The 23446-nt window shown below is 35.5% G+C and overlaps 1 protein-coding gene across 2 annotated transcripts in view; it reads right to left on the reverse strand.

Moving 5' to 3' along the window:
- The window catches only part of CCDC198 (coiled-coil domain containing 198), a 50736-nt gene extending 27525 nt beyond the window's left edge, over positions 1-23211 (reverse strand). Inside the window, exons 1-2 of one of the 2 annotated variants that reach the window (XM_072629315.1) lie at positions 22838-23211; positions 14101-14192 (exon numbers count right to left, since the gene is read on the reverse strand). In XM_072629315.1, the coding sequence (XP_072485416.1) occupies positions 14101-14192; positions 22838-23060 (315 nt within the window). In that variant the 5' untranslated portion in view covers positions 23061-23211. The remainder of the gene's footprint in view (positions 1-14100; positions 14193-22837) is intronic. The other variant, XM_072629314.1, reaches the window with a different exon arrangement.
- Between the last annotated feature and the right edge of the window lie 235 nt (positions 23212-23446).

Genomic DNA, 23446 nt, shown 5'->3' on the forward strand with positions numbered 1-23446 from the left:
GTACCACATAGTTATCTAGTATTCCCAAATACTGATCTATTATCACCTTATTTCTTATAAACTAGAAACATAGTCTATGTCTACATAATAAAGTTGGCCCACTAGCTGTTCTTCATTTGGCTACAAAATAAGAGTAATTATAAACATTTTGAGTTGGAAGGGATCTTAGAATTCATCTAAACCAATGAGAAAAAATGGGCCTTTATGAAAGAACTTGATGACAAGAAATATATTAAAGGCTGATTTGGATTAATAAGGAAGAACATTCAAGAAATCATGATGAACAGGTAACTGCTTACCTATGCATTTAGGAAAGTTTAGAGTTTCCTTCCCAGAGACTACAGGCTATATGTAGACAAGCCCTTCCAATTCCAGTGGCAGCCCTAGTCATTAAAAATTCTTAAAGGATTCCTCTTTGAAAACTATGTTTCTTCACATTTACATTTTATAAGTTTTACTGAACTAAAATTCTTTTTCTACCCTTTTCAACCATCAGAATGTTCACATATGACAAATACACCACCTTTACAAGATGATTTGAACATTTTCATTTATACCACAGTTAATTTCTGTCCCTGTAAACATACTATTCCCAGTTTATCTAAAACCTGTTTCTATATGCATAAACTTTGGCATTTTTAAAAAATAAAATTAATGTTAATTTCCTCCCTCTTTCAATTACCATACTGTTCATTCATGAAAGAGCATTACAGTCTTTAACCATTGGTGACTTTCTTTTTTTAATGTAAAAGTTCATTTTCTGTCCCTTTTGTCAAACTGCTCTTATATTAAGGGTACCTCAAAATGGCAGCACCTTACTTAGATATAATTTCCATAACTCTTAGATTTTTGCTTACCATTTCATCTATAGCAGTCACTTTGCATTGGCACAAAATACAAAGTAAGAATGCATAATGCACAATGGTATTCTCACTTCAGTCAGTCTTTTATATGTCATGCACAGTTTGTTTCTAGTACAGTTGCAACTCAAGATGATTAAAGTTGAAAATTATACCTGGATTTTGCAAAGACCTTGTCATGTCTACTTGGTGAGGGTGGGTGGGCATGGGAAGTGAGACAATGAAATGACATACATATGTGCATGTCTAAGACTAATGCTTTCAGCTTCATTCTGCTAAACCATCAAAAATATAAATGAGAAGCAACATAAATATTTAAAAAAGAGAAATTCATCTATGGCTTAAAGGAAAGATTTCCTTAAATAGATATATCAACAACCATTTGGACTTACTCTTTGAATATTTACTTTTGGGGTTCTTTAAATGATAGTGTGAGCTAAATAAAGAAGATATTTATTTCTTCAGATTTTTTGATGTCCATCAAATCATCATCAATCTAAATAATTCTTTTAAAGGAGAAAATCACAGCCAGTCCACACATTATCACCCATTTGACTCATATCCATGTCTTTCCATAAATCCCCCATAGGTACTTCATCCAATGTGCTAGGGGTTGGGGGGTTCTATCTCTAAAGGTTCCGATATTATATGGATATCTTTGGAGCACATGTCCATTGGTTATTCTCTGTTTTCTTTTCCCACATCATCCATTCATCTTCTTTTCCAGGCACACATTTCTTTGGCAACTTCTTTTCCCCACTTTTCCACAAAATTTCTGATGGGGGTATGCTGCATCATTCTCCCCTCCCTCTATATATACTTTTCTATTGCCCTTTAATTCTTTAACCACAAAGACTTTTCAAAGTGATATTCTATGTACTGTATCTAAAGAGTATCACAAATTAAAAAATGGTGTTAAAAGGTTATGGTTCTGGAAGAATCTTCAAGTCATTAAAAGCATGACTGTACAGTTTCTTAAAGATAATGCAACTGATTCTTCTTAATCTCTTCCATCCTGGGTCCAGCTTCAATGTCTGTCCAAGATACATTGTGTAGTAATAGACCAACTTTATGAACTGTGCATTCAATTGCATGTTAAAGTCTGAACAGTGGGCATTCATCATTTACTTGATTTTTCATGTATATGGTTACGGCAATCTTTTTGCAGTGATTTTAAGTCTCATTTAGGAGATTGTAGTGTTCCAGGGCTTGATATAATGAGCACGATGTCATCTGCAAACACATATATTTGGAGGACCTTCTTCTTTTATTTAATCTCTGTTGAATATCTTCTATAACATTTTCAAAGACACTGTTAAACTTTGGTCAACTTTACATTGTACTACTGTTTTATGCCTTATTGAATATCAACAGTCAGTAGATACATTAACAAAATCACCTGTTGTTGCATCTTATAAGAAATTTTGTATGATTTTAAGTATGTACCAAACATATATATTATAATTATTCATATAATATAGATCTATGTTAACAAAACCTTGTTGGAGGAGAGTTTTATTATGGCATCCTCTTATATAAAATTGAATTCATATTTATAGTTAATAATATGTAGATTGGGATCTTGTAATCACTGCATTTTTCAGTGTATTGTGTTATTATTAAAATGTAGTCAGAATGTATTTTCTGAGAGTCTACAAGTTTTCTTATCCTCACTTATCATGTTTTTCCTGAAAACAGATTTTTCTTATAAAGATTTTGTAGCAATGGGAAGTTAGACATATGCGCTGATACTGATACCTACTCAATCACTTTTTAAATTCATAATCCTTGCATGTATATAACCTACATCAGATTGTTTGCTGCCTTGGGAAGGGAAAAGCTTTAGAACTAAAAATTTTTCAAAAAATGAGTGTGGAAAATTGTCTTTACATATTGGAAAAAAATAAAATACTATTAAAGAAAAAAAGAAAGTGATAATCTTGTTCATAATTCTTTTCAGGTATCTTGATAATCAATTTCATATTACTTTCAAAAATTATGTTACTTCCTCTTTGTATAAGTGTATTCCAGCTATTTTGTCCATCTTTGCTTGATTGACATTTTTTACTTTCTCAACTAGGACTCTAGGGACTACAGTGTTGAAATCTAAAAGTAATAGTCCCTCTGGTATTGAAAATGGTGAAAATAGTTTGGAATAATAATTTTGACAGGTCTTATTTTTATTTTTCTCCTGTTTGTTGTCCCCTTCTAATTTCATCTGTATTAATTGGGTCTCCTGCCAAACAGTCCATAAACTTGTTTTCCCTCCATTTATCATCATCCTCACAATCCTCTCTTGTAATATTTCATCAGTATGTTTATTCTTTAACCTAGTGTTGCCCTTGTTTGTCATAACCTTCTGGTTAATAGAAAGATAAACTATTCTCTGGATCAATTGATTTCTTGACCCTTTTGGTTGCCCTCTTGTGCTCATTGACCTCCATCAATTATAGTTTTTCAGGAGATTGTGATAATGTACCATTTTTATTCTTTCTTTTAATTCAGTATCTATTTCGATTATTACACTAAAAAAGAGTCTGGCATATACAGTTTATGTACAAATGATTCTCATTTCAGTAACCAGTTACTTCTTCTGTTTCAGTATAATTAATTTCATTTTTTTATGATGCTATTTTGTGCTTATCATGAATAGTATATCCTAACTGTCAAAGAAAGCTTTCTTTATGACAATGTAGATGATGATATGTAGACGTAAAGATTCTGTGTTCTTTACATGTATTGTGCCTCTTTGGTTCCTTACTACAAAGGATAATTTTCCAATATATTTTTTGCTAAACTTTTCTATGCACACCATTGCATTGAATTCTCTGAGTATCACAGTACATACTCATTCAATTTAAATTTGTTGTTCAGTTGTTTTGCAGTCATGACTGACTCTTCATGACCCCATTTGGAATTTTCTTGCCAGAGATACTGGAATGATTTTCCATTTCCTTTCTCCAGCTCATTTTACAGATGAGGAAGCTGAGGCAAACAGAATTAAGTGACTTCCTCAGGGTCACACAGCTAGGAAGTGTCTGAGGCCAGATTGAACTCAAGGAGATGAGTCTTTCTGACTCCAGGTCCAGCACTCTATCCACTGCACCATCTAATTGCCCTTCAATTTAAATGGTTTTATTTACTTTTTAGTAGAATTTCTCTATCTCTGCTTCCTCTTCAAAAGATATGGGCTGACAGACTATGATAATCTTCATGGAAATGCTCATCATGAGCACTTCCAAATGAGATAATAAATGCTCATTCAATAACTTGGATTAAGGTCTCACTTCTATGCTTATCAGTTTTTTTGTGGCCTTTGGACAACTTCTTTATTTGCCTTCTTAAGGCAGATCTGTGAACCGTTCTTCTTTACTTAGCTCAAAAAATAAATCCTGTCATATTATGAACAATAATTTTAACATGAAATACCCTCTATCAGTCAGAAAAGGAGTGTGTTTGAATAAGTCTTTATTCAATTTGTTTTTCTAATATAAGGCCCTCTAAGTAGGTTATGATTCATTTCTCAGGTAATTCCAAGGAAAGTTATACCAAATGGAATCTAGTACTTGGATGAAATCAACAACCACAACAGAGAATGAACTCACATGTGGTTGATGTGTCCCTCTCTCCATTTCCAGGACATATTTGAGGTTTTTTAAATAATAAGGGTAAGATGTTTCATCTTACATAACTATACAATTTCTGAATTAGAGGAAACCCAGAGATCATCTAACACTAGTATCTCATTTTTCAAATGAACAATTAAAGGCAGTGACTTACTCAAGGGCATGCACTCTCCACTCTGCATTTGTTGCTAGGTCTGGTTTCAACTCAATGTAAACAAGATGCCTCTCCCAGGGAAAGCTCATCACCTTTAATATCATCACCACGCTAACTCAAACCTTGACTGACACCCCCTCTCTCAGCCTCTTTCCCTTCAGATTGGAGGGAGTGAGTACCAAATTCCTCCCAATGCCTTCCTTTGTAGAGGACAGAAGCTAGATTTGGAGGATCATTCAACTATGCATCTGATGTTCTATTTGGTTTCAACTCCACAGAGTAAGATGCTCCCATGACAACTACCACGTGGTGTTCTGTCCATGCCCAGCTTTTCTGCCTCCTTTTATATATTGTCTCTCCTTTTAGATTGTAAGTTCTTTTGAGGGCACAGACTTTCTCTTTTTAGTAATTGTATCCCCAGCACGTAGCACAGTGCCTGGCACATTTTTGTTGCTGCTGTTCAGTTATTTTTCAGCCATTTCTATGGCCCCAATTGGGATTTTTCTTGGTAAATATTCAAGGGATTTTGGTGAGGTTGAGTATATTCCAGGCATACGTACAAAGGTTCAGAGACAGGAGATGGAGTGTGACATGTGAGCAAAGCAGACCAGCTCAACTGTACAGTAGAGCGTTCTAAGAGGAATAATGTTCTAATAAGGTTGGAAAGCTGGGCTTGGGGTCAAGTTGTAGTGGACTTTCAAAGGCAAACAGAGTAACATATATTTAATCCTAGAGGCAATAGGGAACCATTGGAATTTATTAAGTAGGAGAATGAGATGGTCACATTTGCATGTCAGGAGAATCACTTTATACAGTGGTATGGAGAATGGATTGGAATGGAGAGAGGTTTGAGGCAGAGAGACAAGTTCATAGGGGTGTGAGGTATGAGGACTTCAAATAGAATAGTGGCTGTGTCAGTAGACAGAAGTGGATATATGGGAGCTATCTAGTATAGGTAGGAATGGAATGCTTTAGCAACTAATTAGACATGTAGAGTTAGAAAGAGTTGAGCTATTATCCCAAAGGTGCAAATTTGGGTAACTAGAAGGATGATGGTGCCCTTTACAAAAACAAAGAAATTCAGAAAGAAGGTTAATTTGGAAAAGAAGATAGTGAGTTCAGTTTTACACATACTAAGTTTTAGGGCATCCCTAAATATCCAGTAAGCATTTGAAAATACGTGACTGAAACTGATAAAATATAAGTACTTACAAGGACTGGATATGTAGATTTGAGAGTCATCTCCATAGAGATGATACTGAAACCTCTGGAAGTGGAAAAGGTCACCATATGATAGGATACACAGAGAATAAATACTAGAATAAAGCCCAGGATAGTCCTGGGTGTAGGGGAATGTGAGAGAAAATGAAGCAGCATGAGAGATCGAGGAGTAACCAAATAGTTAAGAGAAAAATCAAGAGAGTAGAATGTCACAAAAACCCTGAAAGGAGAGAGTACCCTGGAAGAGCAGGTAGTTGACAATGTCAAATGCTTCAGGTCAAAAAGAAAGAGAATTTAACAGTAAAGGTCATATGATTTGGCAGAAAACAATTTCAAGTGCTGATATTGGAAGCCAAATTGCAAGAAGTTCAGAAATGAGAGGAGAGGAAATAGATGAGTGTTGATAGCTTCTTCTAAGAATAGGGAGGAAATAGATATTAGCGTAAGGTGATGGCAGAGTCAAATGAGAGTTTTTTCAGCATGGGAGAGCCTTGGATTTGTTTTTAGATAGTGGGGAAGAAAGCAGTAGAAAGGGACAGATCCTTAGAGAGAGAGAGAGAGAGAGAGAGAGAGAGAGAGAGAGAGAGAGAGAGAGAGAGAGAGAGAATGAGAGTGTTAGCAATATGTTACAGAATGGGGAATGGGGTCAAGGGTACATGTAGAAGGGTTGGCCTTGGTGAGAAATAAAAGAAGGGAGAAATAGTAATGGTCAAGGGGTTTTTATGTATAGAGAAGTGAAGAAGATCATATAAATTGACCTGTTTTTTCCAAGCATGAGGCTGAAAGGAAGGGAGTTGGGGATATTTTGGAAGAGGATATTGTGCAAGACTTAAGGAGAGAAAACAAGGCTTAGGATAGCATAGTTTTATTAAGATGAGGGCCCCGGTTTCACGTGTGTTGCATAAACTTATAATCAAACTAGTTATCTTGATTGAATGACTTTCTCTAGTTCCATTCAGTGACACATGAGCAAGGATAGAAAAGGCAGATGGTGGTTTGGTGGTCTGTATTTGCATCTTCCAAATTAAAATCAAATGACTCAGAATTCCAGAGGAGAAAAGGACCTGCCTCACTCCCAAATCATAAATGCTATCTACAGTGTCCTTGGAAAGTATTTATACAGTTTTTTGCCTATAAAACCCTCAAGTACATGAGGATTTAGGATCTTCTGAAATAATCCATTCATTTTTGGATAGCTCTAATTATTAAGAATGTTTCTTCATGTTGGGTCAAAACCTTACTCCTTAGAGCATACCCACCCCTTTGTCTTATTTCAAGGCTCTTGGGCCAAGCAGTTTAATTTCTCTTTCACACAACAATCCTTTATTAATTTAAATAACAATCAACCACTGCTCAACATCTCTTTTCTAGTTAAAATAATATTTCCCAGCTGTCTAACCTCTTTTTATATAGCATGGTTTCCCAGCTTCCTTGCAATCTTGTTTGCGTACCTCTGCATATGTACCAGCTTATCTAAAGGCCTCCTAAAATGCAGCAGCTAGAATTAGGTATTCCAAATATCTGACCTGACAGATTATACCTATCCTATCACCTCCTTTGCTTTAGAATCACCCTCTATACTTTTATGAATATAACCTAAGCTTTTATGCTATTATGTTATAATGGATATAAATCATATCGAAATTGCAGTCCAATAAAACATTTAGTTTTCTCTCTACTTGAAAAACTTTCTTTCTCCATTTACCCATCACATACTTATACAGTTAGTTTTTTGAACCCAAATACCAAATTTTATATTTGTCTCTATTAAATTTCATATTCAGAATCACAAAATTTTAGGATTGGGAGAGAGTTCAGTGGCCACCTAGTATTATTCATGCCTAAAAGGGACCTCCACCACAACATACCTATTGTTGAAGATCTTCAGTGGTATGGGAAAAAAAGAGCATGAAACACAGACTGTTTCATTTTTGGAAAACACTAAATGTTAGAAAGTTTTTTCTTTCTTCAAACATAAATTTGACTTCTTGCAACTCCTACCCATTGCTTCTTACTCTGTCTTCTGTGGTCAAATAGAAAATGTCTGATCCTTCTATGTGACTTCAAATACTTGAAAACAATTATCATGTACCACTCAATTTTTCTCTTCTTCAGGTTAAACATTATTAACTGATCCACATGACATGAGCTCAAGGACTTTCAACAACCTGGTTCTCCTCTTCTGGATATTCTCCAGCTCATTAATATATTTTCTAAATTTTGATGCTCAAAACTTGACCCAAGATTTCAGATATGGTCTAATCATGGTAGAATATAGAGAGACTAACATCTCCCTATTCCTAAAACTTGCAGCTCTTTTAATGAAAAGGTGCATTATTTGAGGAGGAGCCTACCATATCATCTTTCTGATTCATATTGAGCCTGAATCCTCATACTTTTTCTGACTACTATCTAAATGGCCTCTCCCAATATGTACTTGAGAAGTTAATTTTTTTGACCCAGTGTAAGACTTTACATTTATTCCTATGTGATTTCATCTTGTTAGATTCAGCCCAATGCTTTAGCCTATGTGTTAGTAAACTTTGACCTGCATTCTAGCCTAAAATTCATGTTTTTGCATGACCTGTAAATTAAGAGTGATTTTCACCTTTTCAAATAGTTATATAAAAGTGAAAAACATTATTAGCTCATGGAGGACATGAAAACAAGTGGAAAGCTGGATTTGGTCAACTGATAGTGGTTTGTTCATACAAATCTTGGCTGTCAAGATATGTTTAACTATCCCTCCCAACTGTGTGTCACCTACAAATTTAATGAGCCTGATATCTATGTCTTCATCTAAAAGTACAGATCCAATGGAACACTCCATTGGAGATATCGTGCTAGGTTGGCAGTAAACCATTAATGACTACTCTTTGAATCTGGCCATTCTACCAGTTCCAAATTCATATAATTATTTTATCAGCTAACTCACATCCCTCCATCTTTTCCATCTCAGTAGTGTGAGATACTTTATAAAACGCTTTGCTAAAATATTGGGCAAAAATATCTGTAGCATTCCTCTGATCTACCAGTTTAGTAACCTTGTCAAAAAAATAGATAAAATAAGTCTTGCTCGACCTGATTTGGTCCATAATTCCAATCTTATAGCATCTTTTGGAGTCCCAATTATATCATTCAGTGTATTAGCTATTACTCAAAAATTTGTCACCCACAAGTTTGAGAAGTAAGTACATGTAGAGCATATATGACTAACAAAATAAGCTAAGTATAACCAGACTAAGATATATCTAAGATACAAGCTTGTAAATCACTAAGATAGTAAGCTAAGACTAGAAGTCTCATTTTATCTTATACTTGAAAGTCCTGAGTTATTAAATAAGCTCCAGATACCATTCCACATCCTAACACATTTACAACTGAAATCACTGAATTCAAAATCATTAGTGTCAAACTCTGCTTTATTAGTTGAGATGAATGCAATTTATCTTATCTTCAGTATCATATTTCCTGTTAATCTTTTAGCCAGTTAGATTAAAAGACTACTATTTCTGGGAAGAAAAGTAAGTCCACAGACAGGTTGTCATCTATCTCTTAATCACCACTCTTTGGCTCAAGTTGGTTGATGACTTCAGCTATTAAATTATACTGTTATGTAGTCCTCATCTCTCCATACGGTCTACAGAACTTTTGTGGGTGACTTTGTCTTGCTCAGTTCAGACCTCCTCTAACCATGGCATATTCCTGTTCTACTTGTCTAATAAGTCTTTAAAAAAAATTAATTTAGCATGATTTGTTCTGACTTAACCTATACTGGCCTTTCACTTCTTTGATTTATAAAAAGTCAGTCAATAAGCATATATTAACTGCCTACTATATTCCAGGTGCTGTGCTAAGCTCTGAGAATATAAAAAAAGGCAAAAGACTGATCTTGCCCTCCAATCCAGAAGCTCCATATTAATCCAAACAATCCAGGCTACATTTTTGATTCAGACAATGGCATTTCAGCTTACTAGCTGCAACTGTATGTATATACCTCATGGATTCATGGTGTTTGAAAGAATGTGGTTGAAAGTTATTGCCCAATGACTTGAAGTTTTTTTATATTAAAAATTTGGGGAAGCCAGAAGTTTCTGGTTAATTAAATAGAAGAAATCCACCCTTTGGGAGCCCAGAACTGGATGAGAAGGTTGATAGCTTATGGAATTTCTATCACTTCATTTTAGACAAATTTCTTTTGATGAAGTAGAGAAGTGCTTATTTTGTTTAGGGCCTTTAAGAGACTGAGCTTTAAGAGATATTTTCCTCTCATGTCCTACATTCCAGCATGATCTCTGCAGGAGAGTCGGCTTACCAGCTGCTACTGTGTGTACTCACCTCATGAAGTTTATTTCCTCTTGAGTGCCTTAGGGACTATCGCTCTAGGAAATGAATATAGGCCTGCAGTATCTGTTCATTCCGCTTGCATTTATTTATGTGTTTAGATGACTGATTTTGTACTCAATACCTTCTGTTCTTAAAGCTTACTAGATAAAGTTAAAATATTTCATGTACTCTTACCCTCAATTAATAAATATATAACTACCTAATCATGCATCTTATTCTATTTTCCATCCAGCAATGTAGAGAGTAAGATTCTCTTGGCTCCTGCAAATTTTGTGATAGACAATTCTCAGGTTTATCTGATTGAAGCTATTTAGAGGATGATATATGGATCATGAATACCATTTCAGAACTAATCTAGTATCTCACTTTATATTCAAAACTGACAGCAAGCATACAAGGTCAGAAGGATTTACCAGCATTTGGACTAAATGGGGCAAGGAGAACATAGGAAGAACCTCTGACAACATCAGAAGGTTCTTCGATGACAACTTTCATGGACCCTGATTGTTAATTAACACAAATTATTAATTTAATAACACAAATTAAAATTAACACATATATTAACCCACATATATTATATATATATGTATATATATAATATATATATATATATATATATCCAAGAAGTCATTAATGATGGAAATGCAGGAATGCCCCTATATAATGTTATTAATTGGTCCATCAGTAATTTGTTAATGAAATAATATTGTAAGGCACAGTTCATTTCATAGAAATAATGTTCTTATTGAGAAATATGTTCCTGGGCAGTGGAACTTCAGACTACAAAAAAACATAAAATGGATCTTTACAGGGACCTGAGGCAATAATAGGAAATTTGGGAGACTATGTTGGATAGGGCCACCTGTAAAAGCCAACAGATCTAAGGATGGGAAGTCATCAGTGGGACACTAGAGACAGACACAGTAAAGAAAAACTGGGAACTTCAACTGGTTGAAGGACAGAACGAAGAGACTAAATGACTCTGGGAAATTAGCCAATGGGGGTAACTGGCTCAATCAACAAAAAGTGTCTACTATATATCAAGTACTATGCTAAGCATTGATACAACAGCAAGTGAAACAGTCCCCTCAAGGAGCTTACATTCTAATGAACAAGATGTGCACACATGTATATGTGTATGCACATGTGCACGTGTGTACATATACACGTGTGTATACACATATGTGTCCATGTGCACGCATGTACGTGTGTGTATGTGTACACATGCTATACACACATAGGGTGTTGCGAAGACTTTGAGGCATCATGTATATGTTGTATAATACCAAAAAAAATGCAATATAACTTTGAGGAACCAGTAGAAATTAGGGAGAACATGGAAGGATTCATTTAGAAGATTGTGCTTGAGCCAAATCTTAAAGAAAACTAGGGATTATAAGAGGAAGAGGTGAAGAGGGAGTGCATTCCAGTTATGGTGATCAGTCAGTGCAAAGATGCAGCCATTGGCAATGGAGTTCTGTGTATGAGAAACAGTAAGAAATCAAAATTGAATGGACTATTGAGTGAATAAAAAGGATTAATGTGTATTAAAGATTAAAAATGTAGATCAGATTCAGGTTGTGAGAAATATTAAATGCCAAGTAGAGGCATTACATTTAATATTAAAGATAATTGGAAGTCACTGGAGCTTTATTGAAAGAAGTGAAGTGATTAGATCTGCACTTTAGGAAAATCACTCTGGAATCAGTACAGAAAGTAGTTTAAAATGAGTAAAGACTTTCTCCAAGACCAACTAAGTGGCTATTGTAATAGTGCAGGGGAGGGGTCATAAAGGTCCAAACTAGGATGGTGACTGTGTAGATAGGAAAAAGGGAAGAGAAGTAGGAAATGTTGTGGAGATAGAAATGATAACACTCAGCAACTGACTGGATATGTGAAGTGAGAGGATTGAGAATCCCATGTCCTGCCTCAGTTCTAGGTAAGGCCTTTGAAGAGATGGAGTGGGAAAGCTAAATAATCTAGTGACATTATGGACAGAGACTAAGGAAAGGGGGTATTTCTTTATTCTTTGGGAATCCCTTAACTCGTAGTTTAAAATCTTGCTGAAGATGGATAACGCAGCTGGGTTAAAGGAGGAAGAGAGAATGGAAGGAAACTCTAATGTCCATATAAAGACACAATATCTCATCTTCCTCAGTTCAAATCTAATCTCAGACACTAACTGTGTGACCCTGAGCAAGTCACCTAACCCTGTTTGCCTCAGTTTCTTCATCTATAAAATGATCTGTAGAAGGAAATGGCAAACTGCTCCAATATCTTTGCCAAAAAAACCCCAAATGGGGTCATGAAGAGTCAGACATGACTAAAACAACCAAACTACAACAAAATTAACACACATATATACTCAGAGTTGTGCCTCAGCTAGTTTTAATGACTAACACAGGGGCCATCTACAGTCATCCTGATCTATATCTTACCACTGGATCCAGATGGTTTGGGAGGAGAAAGTGAGGTTGGTGACTTTGCATAGCCCTCCTCACTTAAATCCAATTCACTTGCAAGTCATGGCATCACCTTCCTGATATCATGGTCCTCTTTAAGAATGAAGGATAAATAACAACAATGGCTAACCAAATAGTTAAATTTTCATTGCCTCAAAAATCTGCAGTCATTACAAATTGGGGTTTAATTTATTGTTTCGTTGATTTCTAGACATAAAGGATTAATAATACAGATTAAACTTCAAAATGTGTGTGCATACATTTTTTTTTCCAGAAAGCCCAGATGTTAAACATTTACCAGCACACCCCTGTATTGATCTATGCAGGAATGCAGTAAAAAATAACAGAATGAAGTCACCACCACAGTGGAGGACTGATGATTGGAGGCTCCTGCTGGTGTTGTTGGTGATGACGATAACTGGCATTTATATAGCACTTTAAGGTTTGCAAAATGCTTTACATCCATTATCTCATTTGAGCCTCACAACATGCCCTATTGATATATTATATTTTATATCACTTAGCGAATGATGGATATGCTCTTCTGTTGTTTAAAATAAAGGCAAGAGCATTTAGCAGTAGGAACCTCAGGGACTTGATTAATCATCCCCCAATACCACTCATTGTTGATGTTTCTCATCCCTGGAAACTCTTCTGAGGAGTGAGCAAAAAGGGAAATGGAGTTGGCACTATCTTACATCCCACTACACATAGCTGAAGTCAGCAGAGTTTGCAACATCCCACAGAGTTAAGGAAGTTGAGCCTGGGGGCTGCCTGCTGAATTGCAGCTGCTTTTTCAGGGTTAGTGGAGCTAGAACTGAAGGCTGCTGATTTCCACTTGATTCTATGTATCCTTAAATAAGTCCCTCTAGCTTAGTAATAATAAGATTTTTCTTGTTTCCTGTATCTTAGAGTTCAAATTTGGTTTTAGGGATTAGTTTGTATGTTTTCTTGCCAGATTTCTAACTTGGAAGGAAGACAATTAGCATTTTTTAAAATGTCCATTATGTGTGCTAAGTGCTTTACCATAGATTATCTCATTCAATCCTTGCAACAACCCTAGTGGGTACATACTATTCATATCCCCATTTGGCAGTTGAGGAAACTGAGGCAGACAGAAGTTAGGTGACTTAGCCAGGGTCACACAGTTAGTAAATATCTGAGGCCAGAATTGAACTCATCTTCCTGTCTCCGGAACCAGTACTCTATCCACTGCTCCCTCTAACAGGGATGAGTCTTTGTTATAGTGTATTAATTACGTCACTGTAAATCATTGTTCATCAGATGTTCTTCAGCAAATGAGGACAAATCACTCATTAACAACATCCTATTGATCACTTCACATTATCCTTTTATATGATTAGTGTTGAAAGAGGATGTTACCATTAACTCCAAGAAATTCCTTATGAATCCTTTTAAGTTCATCTTACTTGAAATCTTCGGGGCGGATGTCTTTTAATAATACTTGTTTCTCCCTTTTCCAGTGGAATATCAACAGACATGGGCCTGGGCACTTCAGCACCTGGGGAGAAATAAGAAAATCTCACTACAAATATTCTCATGTCAATTCATCTGAATCACTGACAGTTTGAATCTCAGTAGATAGAGCATTGGACTTGGATTAAAGAAGGCCTGGGTTCAAATATGGCCTCTGATGCTTACTAATTATATGACCCTGAGCAAGTCACTTGACTTCCATCTGCCTCAATTTCCTCATCTGTAAAATGGAAACATTAACGGCACCTACCTCCCAGAGGTTGTGACAATCAAGTGAGATATTTGTAAGGCATTTTGCAAACTTTAGAGTGTCATATAAATACTAGCTATTATTGCTATCAAGTTATCACATCCTTCCACTGATATTTTTAAAATATCTAATCTAGATGTATAATACACAGTTAAAACAAAGTTTAAAAAAATGGTTGTGCTATGGGTCCATTGTGGGCCACAGTAATGAAATGTTAACCCAGTAGAATTTGAATTTGTTTTAAAAATTTTTTTATTTTTAATTCATGGAATAAAATAAGTATTTCCATAATATAGTATAATAAAAAAGATGATTGCCATTAAATGTCAAACTTGCTATTCTTTTTAAATATATAATAAAGTTATCATTTAAATTTCTCTTTTTTTCCTTTTTTTCTTACCTCTCCACAGCTACCCTACAGATGGCTACAATTAGACACAAATAGAAAAAGCATGAATTTATTAACGGTAAGGACTGCAAATTTTTTTGACATAATCTCAAGCAAAATGCCTCACACATTTTTTCTTCTAAACAGTACCTGTTATTTCACTGGAAAAACAGGAAGAAGGAAATAAGCATTTATTAATAAGTATCAGGCACTGTGTTTGTTTGGGTGTGTTTCATTTGACCCTCACAACAACTCGGGGAAGGAGGTACTGTTATTGGCATTGGAAACTCTCATTCACCAATGGAGACTGTTAACTCATCTGAGGTTTCATCTTACAACTTTTCCTGAAGCACTGAGTTTAAGTGATGTGTTCATAATTACATAGCTAAGTATTTGTCAGAGGTAGGTAGGGCTTGAACTCAGGTCTTCCTGTCTCCAAGACTGGCCCTCCAGTCACTGGACACTTTTCTCAATTTGAGCATGTTTATAAAGCAAATGCTTTGTTGGATTGGATTATATGATACCTGGTCTTATCTCCTCCATAGCCTCCTATTTAAGAAAATGGTTCTAATAATAAAAACATCAACTCACATTCTTAAAATAATTTAAGATTTAGATCAGTCTTTCCTCACTACTCTCTACCATAGGTACTGCAATATTTTCCTCTTTTTTTTTTTTACATTTGTGATTTCATTGATATGATTATCATCACCAGTCTAAGGTGTCTCAAAAGTAACACTTTTTAGTAGTAGTGTTTTAAATTTTGCAAAATATTTTACCTATGCTATCTCATTTGTTCTTCACAATAACCCTGTGAAATAGGTGCTACTATTATCTGAATTCTACAGGATGAGAGACTGAGTGAGCATGAGAGAGGTTAAGTGCCTTTCCCAGGGTCACACAGCTTGTGTCTGAGGAAGAATGCAGACTCATCTTCTTGACTCCAAGTCTGGTGCTCTTCCATTTGTTGTTCAGTTATTTTCGTCATGTCCATCTCTTTGCAAACTCATTTGGGGATTTCTTGATAAAGATACTGGAATGATTTGCCATATCCTTTCCCAGATTACAGATGAAGAACTGAGAAAAACAGGGATAAGTGACTTACCAAGGCTCACACAGCCAGTAAGTATCAGAGGCAACGGATCCACCTAGCTGTCCAGCTGAATACATGTATATAGTTTATTAATAAGTAAATATACGCATATTTATGTATGTGCTCTTTTTTGTTGTTCTTAACAGAGATCACAGGACCACAGATTTAGAGCTATAAGAGAATTTAGATAACATCTAGTTTCAGAATAGGAAGCTGAAACCCATAAAAGTTAAGTGACTTACCCAGAGGGGTAGGACCAAAAAGTTTTGGAAACCATTGGCATAGAGTATTAGGAAAGGTGGGTTCAAAATTTGTCCGTGAAATAATAGGTAAAATCCCTTAATCTTTCAGATCCTCAGTTACAGAGATATGCCAGAACCAGTGTGAACCCACTCTTCAGAGTTGATAGTTAAATTTTTAGTGTTAGCCTTTATACTTTGGAAATCTGCAGATGCTACAAATCAGGGCTTAATTTGTGGTGTACTTGATTGTTAGATTTAAAAATATGATGGAGGAAATAAAAAATACAGATTAAATTTAAAAGCATGACATATATGCTTTTTCTTTTTTTTTTCTCAGAGAGTTAGTTGTTAAATATTTGCCAGCATACCCCTGTTCAGTTCCCTTATCTGTGAAAGGATTCAGCCTCAGAGCAAGAAAGACCTAGGTTCAAGCCATATATAAAGACTAAATGGAGAGAATTCTGGGAAGATAGAATATATCAGAAAATTCCAAACTCTCGAGATTTTCCCCACTAAAGAGATAAAACATTGTCTCAGGGAAAACATAGAGAAGGGTAAAAATAAATAAGATTAGGAGCAGAACTGGACTCCTCTTGGGATAATCAGAGAAGATCTGAAGAAAAATCCCAGGAATAGGATTGGTCCCTGTGAAGTATAAACATTTCCAGGCTAGGATCACTTAACTAACTGCAAGCCCTGGGGTTAGCTGGGTTGAAAGGGTACCTCCTCTAGGGAAGATTGAGGGAACATCTGCTGACAAGGAATGCCAGATCCAGCTGTGCTGCAAAGACAGGCCAGGGCCAAGAAAGAACCAGTAAATACTGGGAAGTGCAGAAGCGCCACTATCTGCTGGCACTTATAGGATGCTGGAGGGCTTGTTTTCAGTTCCAGGCCTGAAGGGAGAATTGAAGGAGATTCTGAAGCCAGAGGCACCATCCCCCATACCCCAGGACCAGAGGTTAGTACAAACGCTAAACTATGACTCACTTTTTTTTAAATGCACAGGCTAAGGAGAAAGGATCCAACCATAGAGAGTTACTATAAGAATAGAGAAGACTGGGGTTCATCTTCAGAGGAGGACACTGAAGCAAAAAACCCTTTTCTACCCCAAAGAATAACATGAAATAGTCAACTGCCCAAAAAGAATTCGTAGAATAACTTTAAAATGACTTTAAAAGTAAATGAGAGAGATTGAGGGGGAAAAAAAAGAACAATCCAAGAAAAGTAAGAAGATTATGAAAAGAAAGTGTACCAATTAGAAAATAGAAGAAAATATGAAACATAAAAAAACTGATCTGGAGAACAGATCAAGAAGAGTAAAAACATAAGAATATTTTGACTACCTGAAAACTATAAACAGAAAAAGAATTTTGATACAATAATGCAAGAAATAATTAAAGAAAATTGTCCTGAAGCATTACAACAGGAGGGGAAAGTAGAAATAGAAAAAAATCCATGGATCCCCACCCAAATAAGATCCTCCAAGGAAAACCCACAAGAATATCTTAGTCAAATTCCAAAATCCCCAACTCAAGGATAAAATTTTACATGCAACAACAACAAAATTTAAATATGGCAGTGCCATAATTAGATTCACACAAGACCTAGCAGCAGTGACACTAAAAGACCATAACTCTTGGAATACTATGTATTGAAAAGCAAAAGAGCTAGGGTTCCAGTCAAAAATATCATACCCAGCAAAGGTAAGCATAATCTTGAATTTTTTTGATAAAAAGGATAGTTAATGAATTGTCAAACTTTCAAGACTTTGTTTAAAAAAACTTTGAAAAAAATAACTTAATAGAAAATTTGATATACAAGAGTCAAGAGAAATATGAGGCACGTAGTAAAGACTAATTACAAGGGACTCAATAAGGACAGAATGTTTATTTTTATGTATGTAAAATATGAAACATATCTAAGATTGGTAATAGTAATTGTTCATAATTAGTAATTAGTTCATAAGAAAGATTAGGGTAGAATTGAGTATGTTATTTCTTTAAAAAGAAAAACTATTTAGGAACAGCTAAAAAGAATTATTATTTTATAAAAATGAGGTGTGAGAGGAATGAAACAACACAGAGTTATTAGATGTGGAAGGAAGGCGGTTAGTTCTGGAAACCTACTTTCATTGGGAATGTGTTCAAGCAGGAACAATACACACACACACACACACACACACACACACACACACACACACACACACACATATATATATATACACGCATAAAAGTCTTCTAAATTCAGAAAGAAATAAAATACTAAGAGGATATGAAGGGGGAAGAAGATAAAGGAGCAATTTTTAGAGGGGAGGATAAGGGAATAGGTCAAAGGGGGGCATAGAAGAGTGTTTAGACTTATGGCAATGGGAAGAAAAGGAAAGGATTCTGGGGGAGGAGGTAGGTTAAGTAATAAGAGGGCAAGGTAGTGGGTAGAAGTAAAGTAGAGGAGTCAGGAATAGGAAATAGGGAGTATGCACAAACATAAAAACAAAGATCAGGCATAGAATTTGTTAGGGAAAGTATATGTCTATACGTGTACACATATGTATATATATGTGTATATGTACGTATATATTTACATATAAATATATCTTCACTTAATTGTATCCTTAGTGGTGGAGGGAGAAAAAAGAACAAAGTAAAAGGAGCACAGCTGAGAACAAAAGAAAACTTACAAGGAAGCAAAGATGGACAACTTTCAACACGATGAGTAATATTTATTATATAGGTTCTCTTGAAATGAAAACTTTTTGCTATATATTTTGAATCGTCTTACGTTCTGCTGTGCATGACATGTTTTTTTAATTTTGTATTTAAGTTTCAATATTTAAGTTTACAATAGGTTTCTTTTTCTTTTCTGTATTGTGTATTTAAGTTTTAGTATTTAAGTCTAAAATTTAAAAAATGAAGTAAAAAAAAAAAAGATGAAACAACTTTGGGCAAGTCACTTAACCCCTCAGTGCCCTTGGCAATTCTCTAGGACTCTAAGTTGCAGAGCAGTTGACCACCTACATTGGAAAATGGAGTTTCCTAATGGAAAGAGTTGTTAAATATACAGTAGATAAAATGAATCTTCCTGACTCCAGCCCTGGCAGTTTATCCACTGTGCCACCTACCTGCCCAGAAACCACTTTAGAGGATTGCCTGTTTGTACTAGTAGGGACTTAGGTATGATATGTACATTACACCATGATGAACATTACATGTGTATTATGTGTACAACATATAACCTATATGCACGTTATGAAACAAAATAGACATTTAAAAAGAATGAGATAAGGATGAAATAATTGATCTTGGAGTCATTATTAATAGAGGTCATACCCAGACTTAAAGAAAAATCACTGTCAGTTCAGTGAAGAGTGGATTGGGGTATTTCTTGAAGTAGGAAGACCAATTAGGAGGCTGTTGCAAAAGTCCAAGTAGAACACAATGAGGACACGAAGGAAGGTGATGACTATAAGGAGAGAAAAGGGGACAGATTGAAGATAAATGGAGAAATACAAGAAAAGATTTGGCAGCTGATTGGCAAATCAGATACCAACAGTTGAGGTTGTGATTCTGAAGTGACTGAAAGAATATTGCTGTCCTCAGCAGCAGTAGGGAAGTTTGGAAGAGGCTGGATTGAGGAGGTAAAGATAATGTAATGAGATCTCCAGTCTCTCACAACACATCTATATTGCTTATCTTGAACAATTCAGCCTCTTCCACCCAAAATAAAAATGAGAGGGAAAAGGTACCAACTGCTGCCATGGAATGAAAAGATTTTGGAAACCACTCTCCTAATGCTTGTTACTGCTATGCAGTAATCTGGGGAGAGAGGTGAGGATGCTGGGAGGAGGGAAGCAACAGCAGTGAGGCTTGTGCTGTAGGTGCTTGGATTAAGTTAAGTTTTTAAGTGCCCTGGGAGGATGATGCCTGCCTTAGGTGGGAGTGGAGTGAGAGTTTGTACAGCCAAGAGAGAAGAATGAGAGGAATGTTGATAGATATAGGCAGGTGTGGTAGTGTTTGGACAAGCCTGAGCCAACTGTTCATCAGGTGACCCAAATTCCCACCCTCTGATCCCACACCTCCTTGGCATTAGGCCATGGTTCCCTTGAGGTCCAGCCATAGCCCTCACTTTGGAGACCATAAATCTTTATTAAGTGCTTGCTTTGTATAAGTCACTGTAGTAGGCACTGGAAGTACAAAGATGTTGCTTTACAAAATTAGTAAGATACGGGAACAAAGCATTTCCTTTGAGGTATGAATTCCCAGCCATGATTTATTATATATAATCTTATCATACATCCATTGAATAAATTTCATATAAAGACAGTGGATGAGCAACATAGATATTTATTGAAGACTTAGAAAGGAAGATGCTCTTTCTTCTTAAGTAAACTCTAACACCAATGAAAGGGGTTGATTCCCTTCTCTGTAGGTTGCCATTTAGATGTAACTATAATAAGGGGACTGAAAAAATAAGAAGCTCTGTGACAAAACTCAGATCTGCAAGGCATTTCTTGGTCTCATTTTTAAAGGTTGCCTAAAGGATTATAACATGACAAAACTTAAACAAAAGTTCATTTCTTGACTTTTTATAACAATTTAGGCTCTCTCTGATTTTTAAATATCTTACCCACAATTCCCCTCAGTCTTACCATCAATGGAAAATTCCAAGGTTTGGGATATTTTTTTTAATTTTTGGTATGGAACCTATGATTTTATTGGTAGAAGGAACTCCAGGTGTGGAAAATCCTTCTCCAATTGCAAATCTATAATTATTTTGCTTCTAGTTGTCTGGGAACTCAGAAACTGACTTGCCCAAAGGTCACAAACCAGTAATTTACCAGTGCTTTTCCTTATAATGAGAAAATGCATACAGCAATGACTTATTTTTCTCTGTAATTTTAAGTGAAGCAGGTTTTTCAGGTTTAGCTTATTGAAAGTGATACTTTTGCATTAAGCAGTACAAAATAATAATTATGGTGATAATCACATAGCTAACATTTATATAGAGTATTAAGGGTTTCAAACACTTCACATGTGTTACATATTGAGTGTTATCTCCTTCAGTCCTCACAACAACCATATGAAGGAGGGATTATTCTTATCCCTAATTATGGATGAAGAAACAGAAGCAGAGAGAGATTGAAGAACTTTCCCAGAGCCACATATCCAGTAAATCTCTGAGGAATGATTTGAACTTGGGTCTTTATAACTCCAAGTCCAGCACTCTATTCATTATTTCACATAGCATGAGGTACTTTAGGTGGAACTCAGTGGAACTCGGAACTCAATACTTAAAGTATTTTTGGTGAAAGATTCCCATATGCCAGCTAGATGTCAAATATTATTATTAATTCCTTGTTTTTGAATTGGGCTTGAAGGCATTTTCTCTCTCATTATGTGTTTCCAGTACCTATGTGAAATATTAGAGATATGTTAATATACCTATTTTAAAGATGAGCAACCTGATATAAATGAAAATATTTAGTGATTTGCCAAAGGTCACAGAACTAGAGAGTGGTGCAGCTATGCCTAGAACTCAGCTCTCCTGAACATTAGTTAATGATGTTTTCATTCCTATATGCTGCTTTTTAAAATTTTTTATTCTTGTCATTCACATCTAAGCATGAAAGAGCAGTTTAGAGCCTTGCCTTACAAAGTGGGTTCCCTTTCTTCATTCAATTGCAATAATTTTCTTGGCACAAGCAAAAACTTCTATTCTCGAGAAAAAAATTGGGGCATAAAAGGCACCTTTGTCAGTGAAAATCTAAAGAGAAAATTCCATTCTGTCATTAGGAAACTGAGAAATGCATCAAATGCACACATATATACAGAAGAGAAATTAAACCAGCCAATTGTAGGAACATGGTAGTATCATGCACATGAGTTCCTGAAACAGTTGTTAGTTATATGGAATAATGCTTCCTCACTAAGTAACTAGATACATTTATTTCTTTTATAAACCTGGAATGGGAAACAAAAACTGAAAGGCCATTAATGGAAATACTTGCTTTTCAGATAGTTTGGAAATATCCAATAATAACGTTTTCTCAAAATGTAATTCATAGTTAAGTGCTCTGTCATAAAACACTGGGGAAAAATTTTTACTTGGATTATCCAGAGATAATTTATAGTCACTTCAGGGTCCATTCCTGTAATCAAAGTAGGGGAATATCTCTTCTTAACTTGAAGATGTATAAGGAGAAAAAAAGAATATGAAGGAAAGAAAGGAATGTCCTATCCACTTATTCTGTTTCCCTCTAGAATCATTACTAGTTCGCAGTTACTCAAAGTGTTTCAACTCTATTTCCCTGGTGATATAAGATATTATAAAAATTATTTCTGACTTAAACTATATATGACTGATGATCATTATTATTGATTCACATACATACACACAGTACTTAACGGTATAATGTGATTTGTGTGTAAAAAAGTAAGAAACAGTAAACTGAAATGTATCAAAATGATTTCTCCTCACCCTGCATCCAGAACTGCAAAAATCTTTCTCACACATCCTTCCAAAAAACTCCTCTGCTCCCCTGGACATATTCTTAATTGCAAAACTTTTATCTTTCAATATATTATCATCTTTTTTTAGCTGTATTCAGAAAATTCCAGTTCTATGTAAAAACAACCACATAAATCTATCAATAGCCTTTCTTCACCTGAAAGCATGATTTCCATGCCATTTTTATTTTTACCTGAAGAATATCTCCCATACAAAGTCTCCCGAAGTGGTGGCAGCTGCCTGTCCAATGTTTTCTTCTTCTCTTGTAGTCTTGCAAATGAATATAAACTTTGATCCTCTGAATTGTCATTGAATACCAAGTCCACAGGGCTGGCTGGGGAACACATTGAGTCTTTATCTTGCATAGGGGCCACTCTGGTCACCCTAGGGTGAGTCTTAGAGTGTTTTGACCCCATTTCACTTTAAGGACATTAAAAATATGTATGGGGGAAATGAGGAGAATCTTGGACTTTCAGCTTGCCCTGGTGTTAAGGTGTGTTTCTTTCTTGTTGCTTTGTAAAGCAGTCTTTTAGTTCAAGACATCCTTCTGGTTCTGTTTCATTACACATAACCCCTTTGGACTTTTCCATGATAGGTTGGTTTCTATGGCTACTCCCCTATTAACTCCTCCCTAGTAGTCATTCCTGCATCAAAATTCTGTTAAACATTGATTTCATTGGGCTTTTTTCTGGAAGTATTAGTGTAAGGAATACTAACTTCTATTAATTATTAGACAAATTTTTTAATACCAGAAAAAGCCATTAGTATATTTGTAGCAGGAAGGTTTGGAAAATTCAATTGT

This window comes from Notamacropus eugenii, chromosome 1 (assembly GCF_028372415.1).
Source record: "Notamacropus eugenii isolate mMacEug1 chromosome 1, mMacEug1.pri_v2, whole genome shotgun sequence".
Lineage (NCBI taxonomy): Eukaryota > Metazoa > Chordata > Mammalia > Diprotodontia > Macropodidae > Notamacropus > Notamacropus eugenii.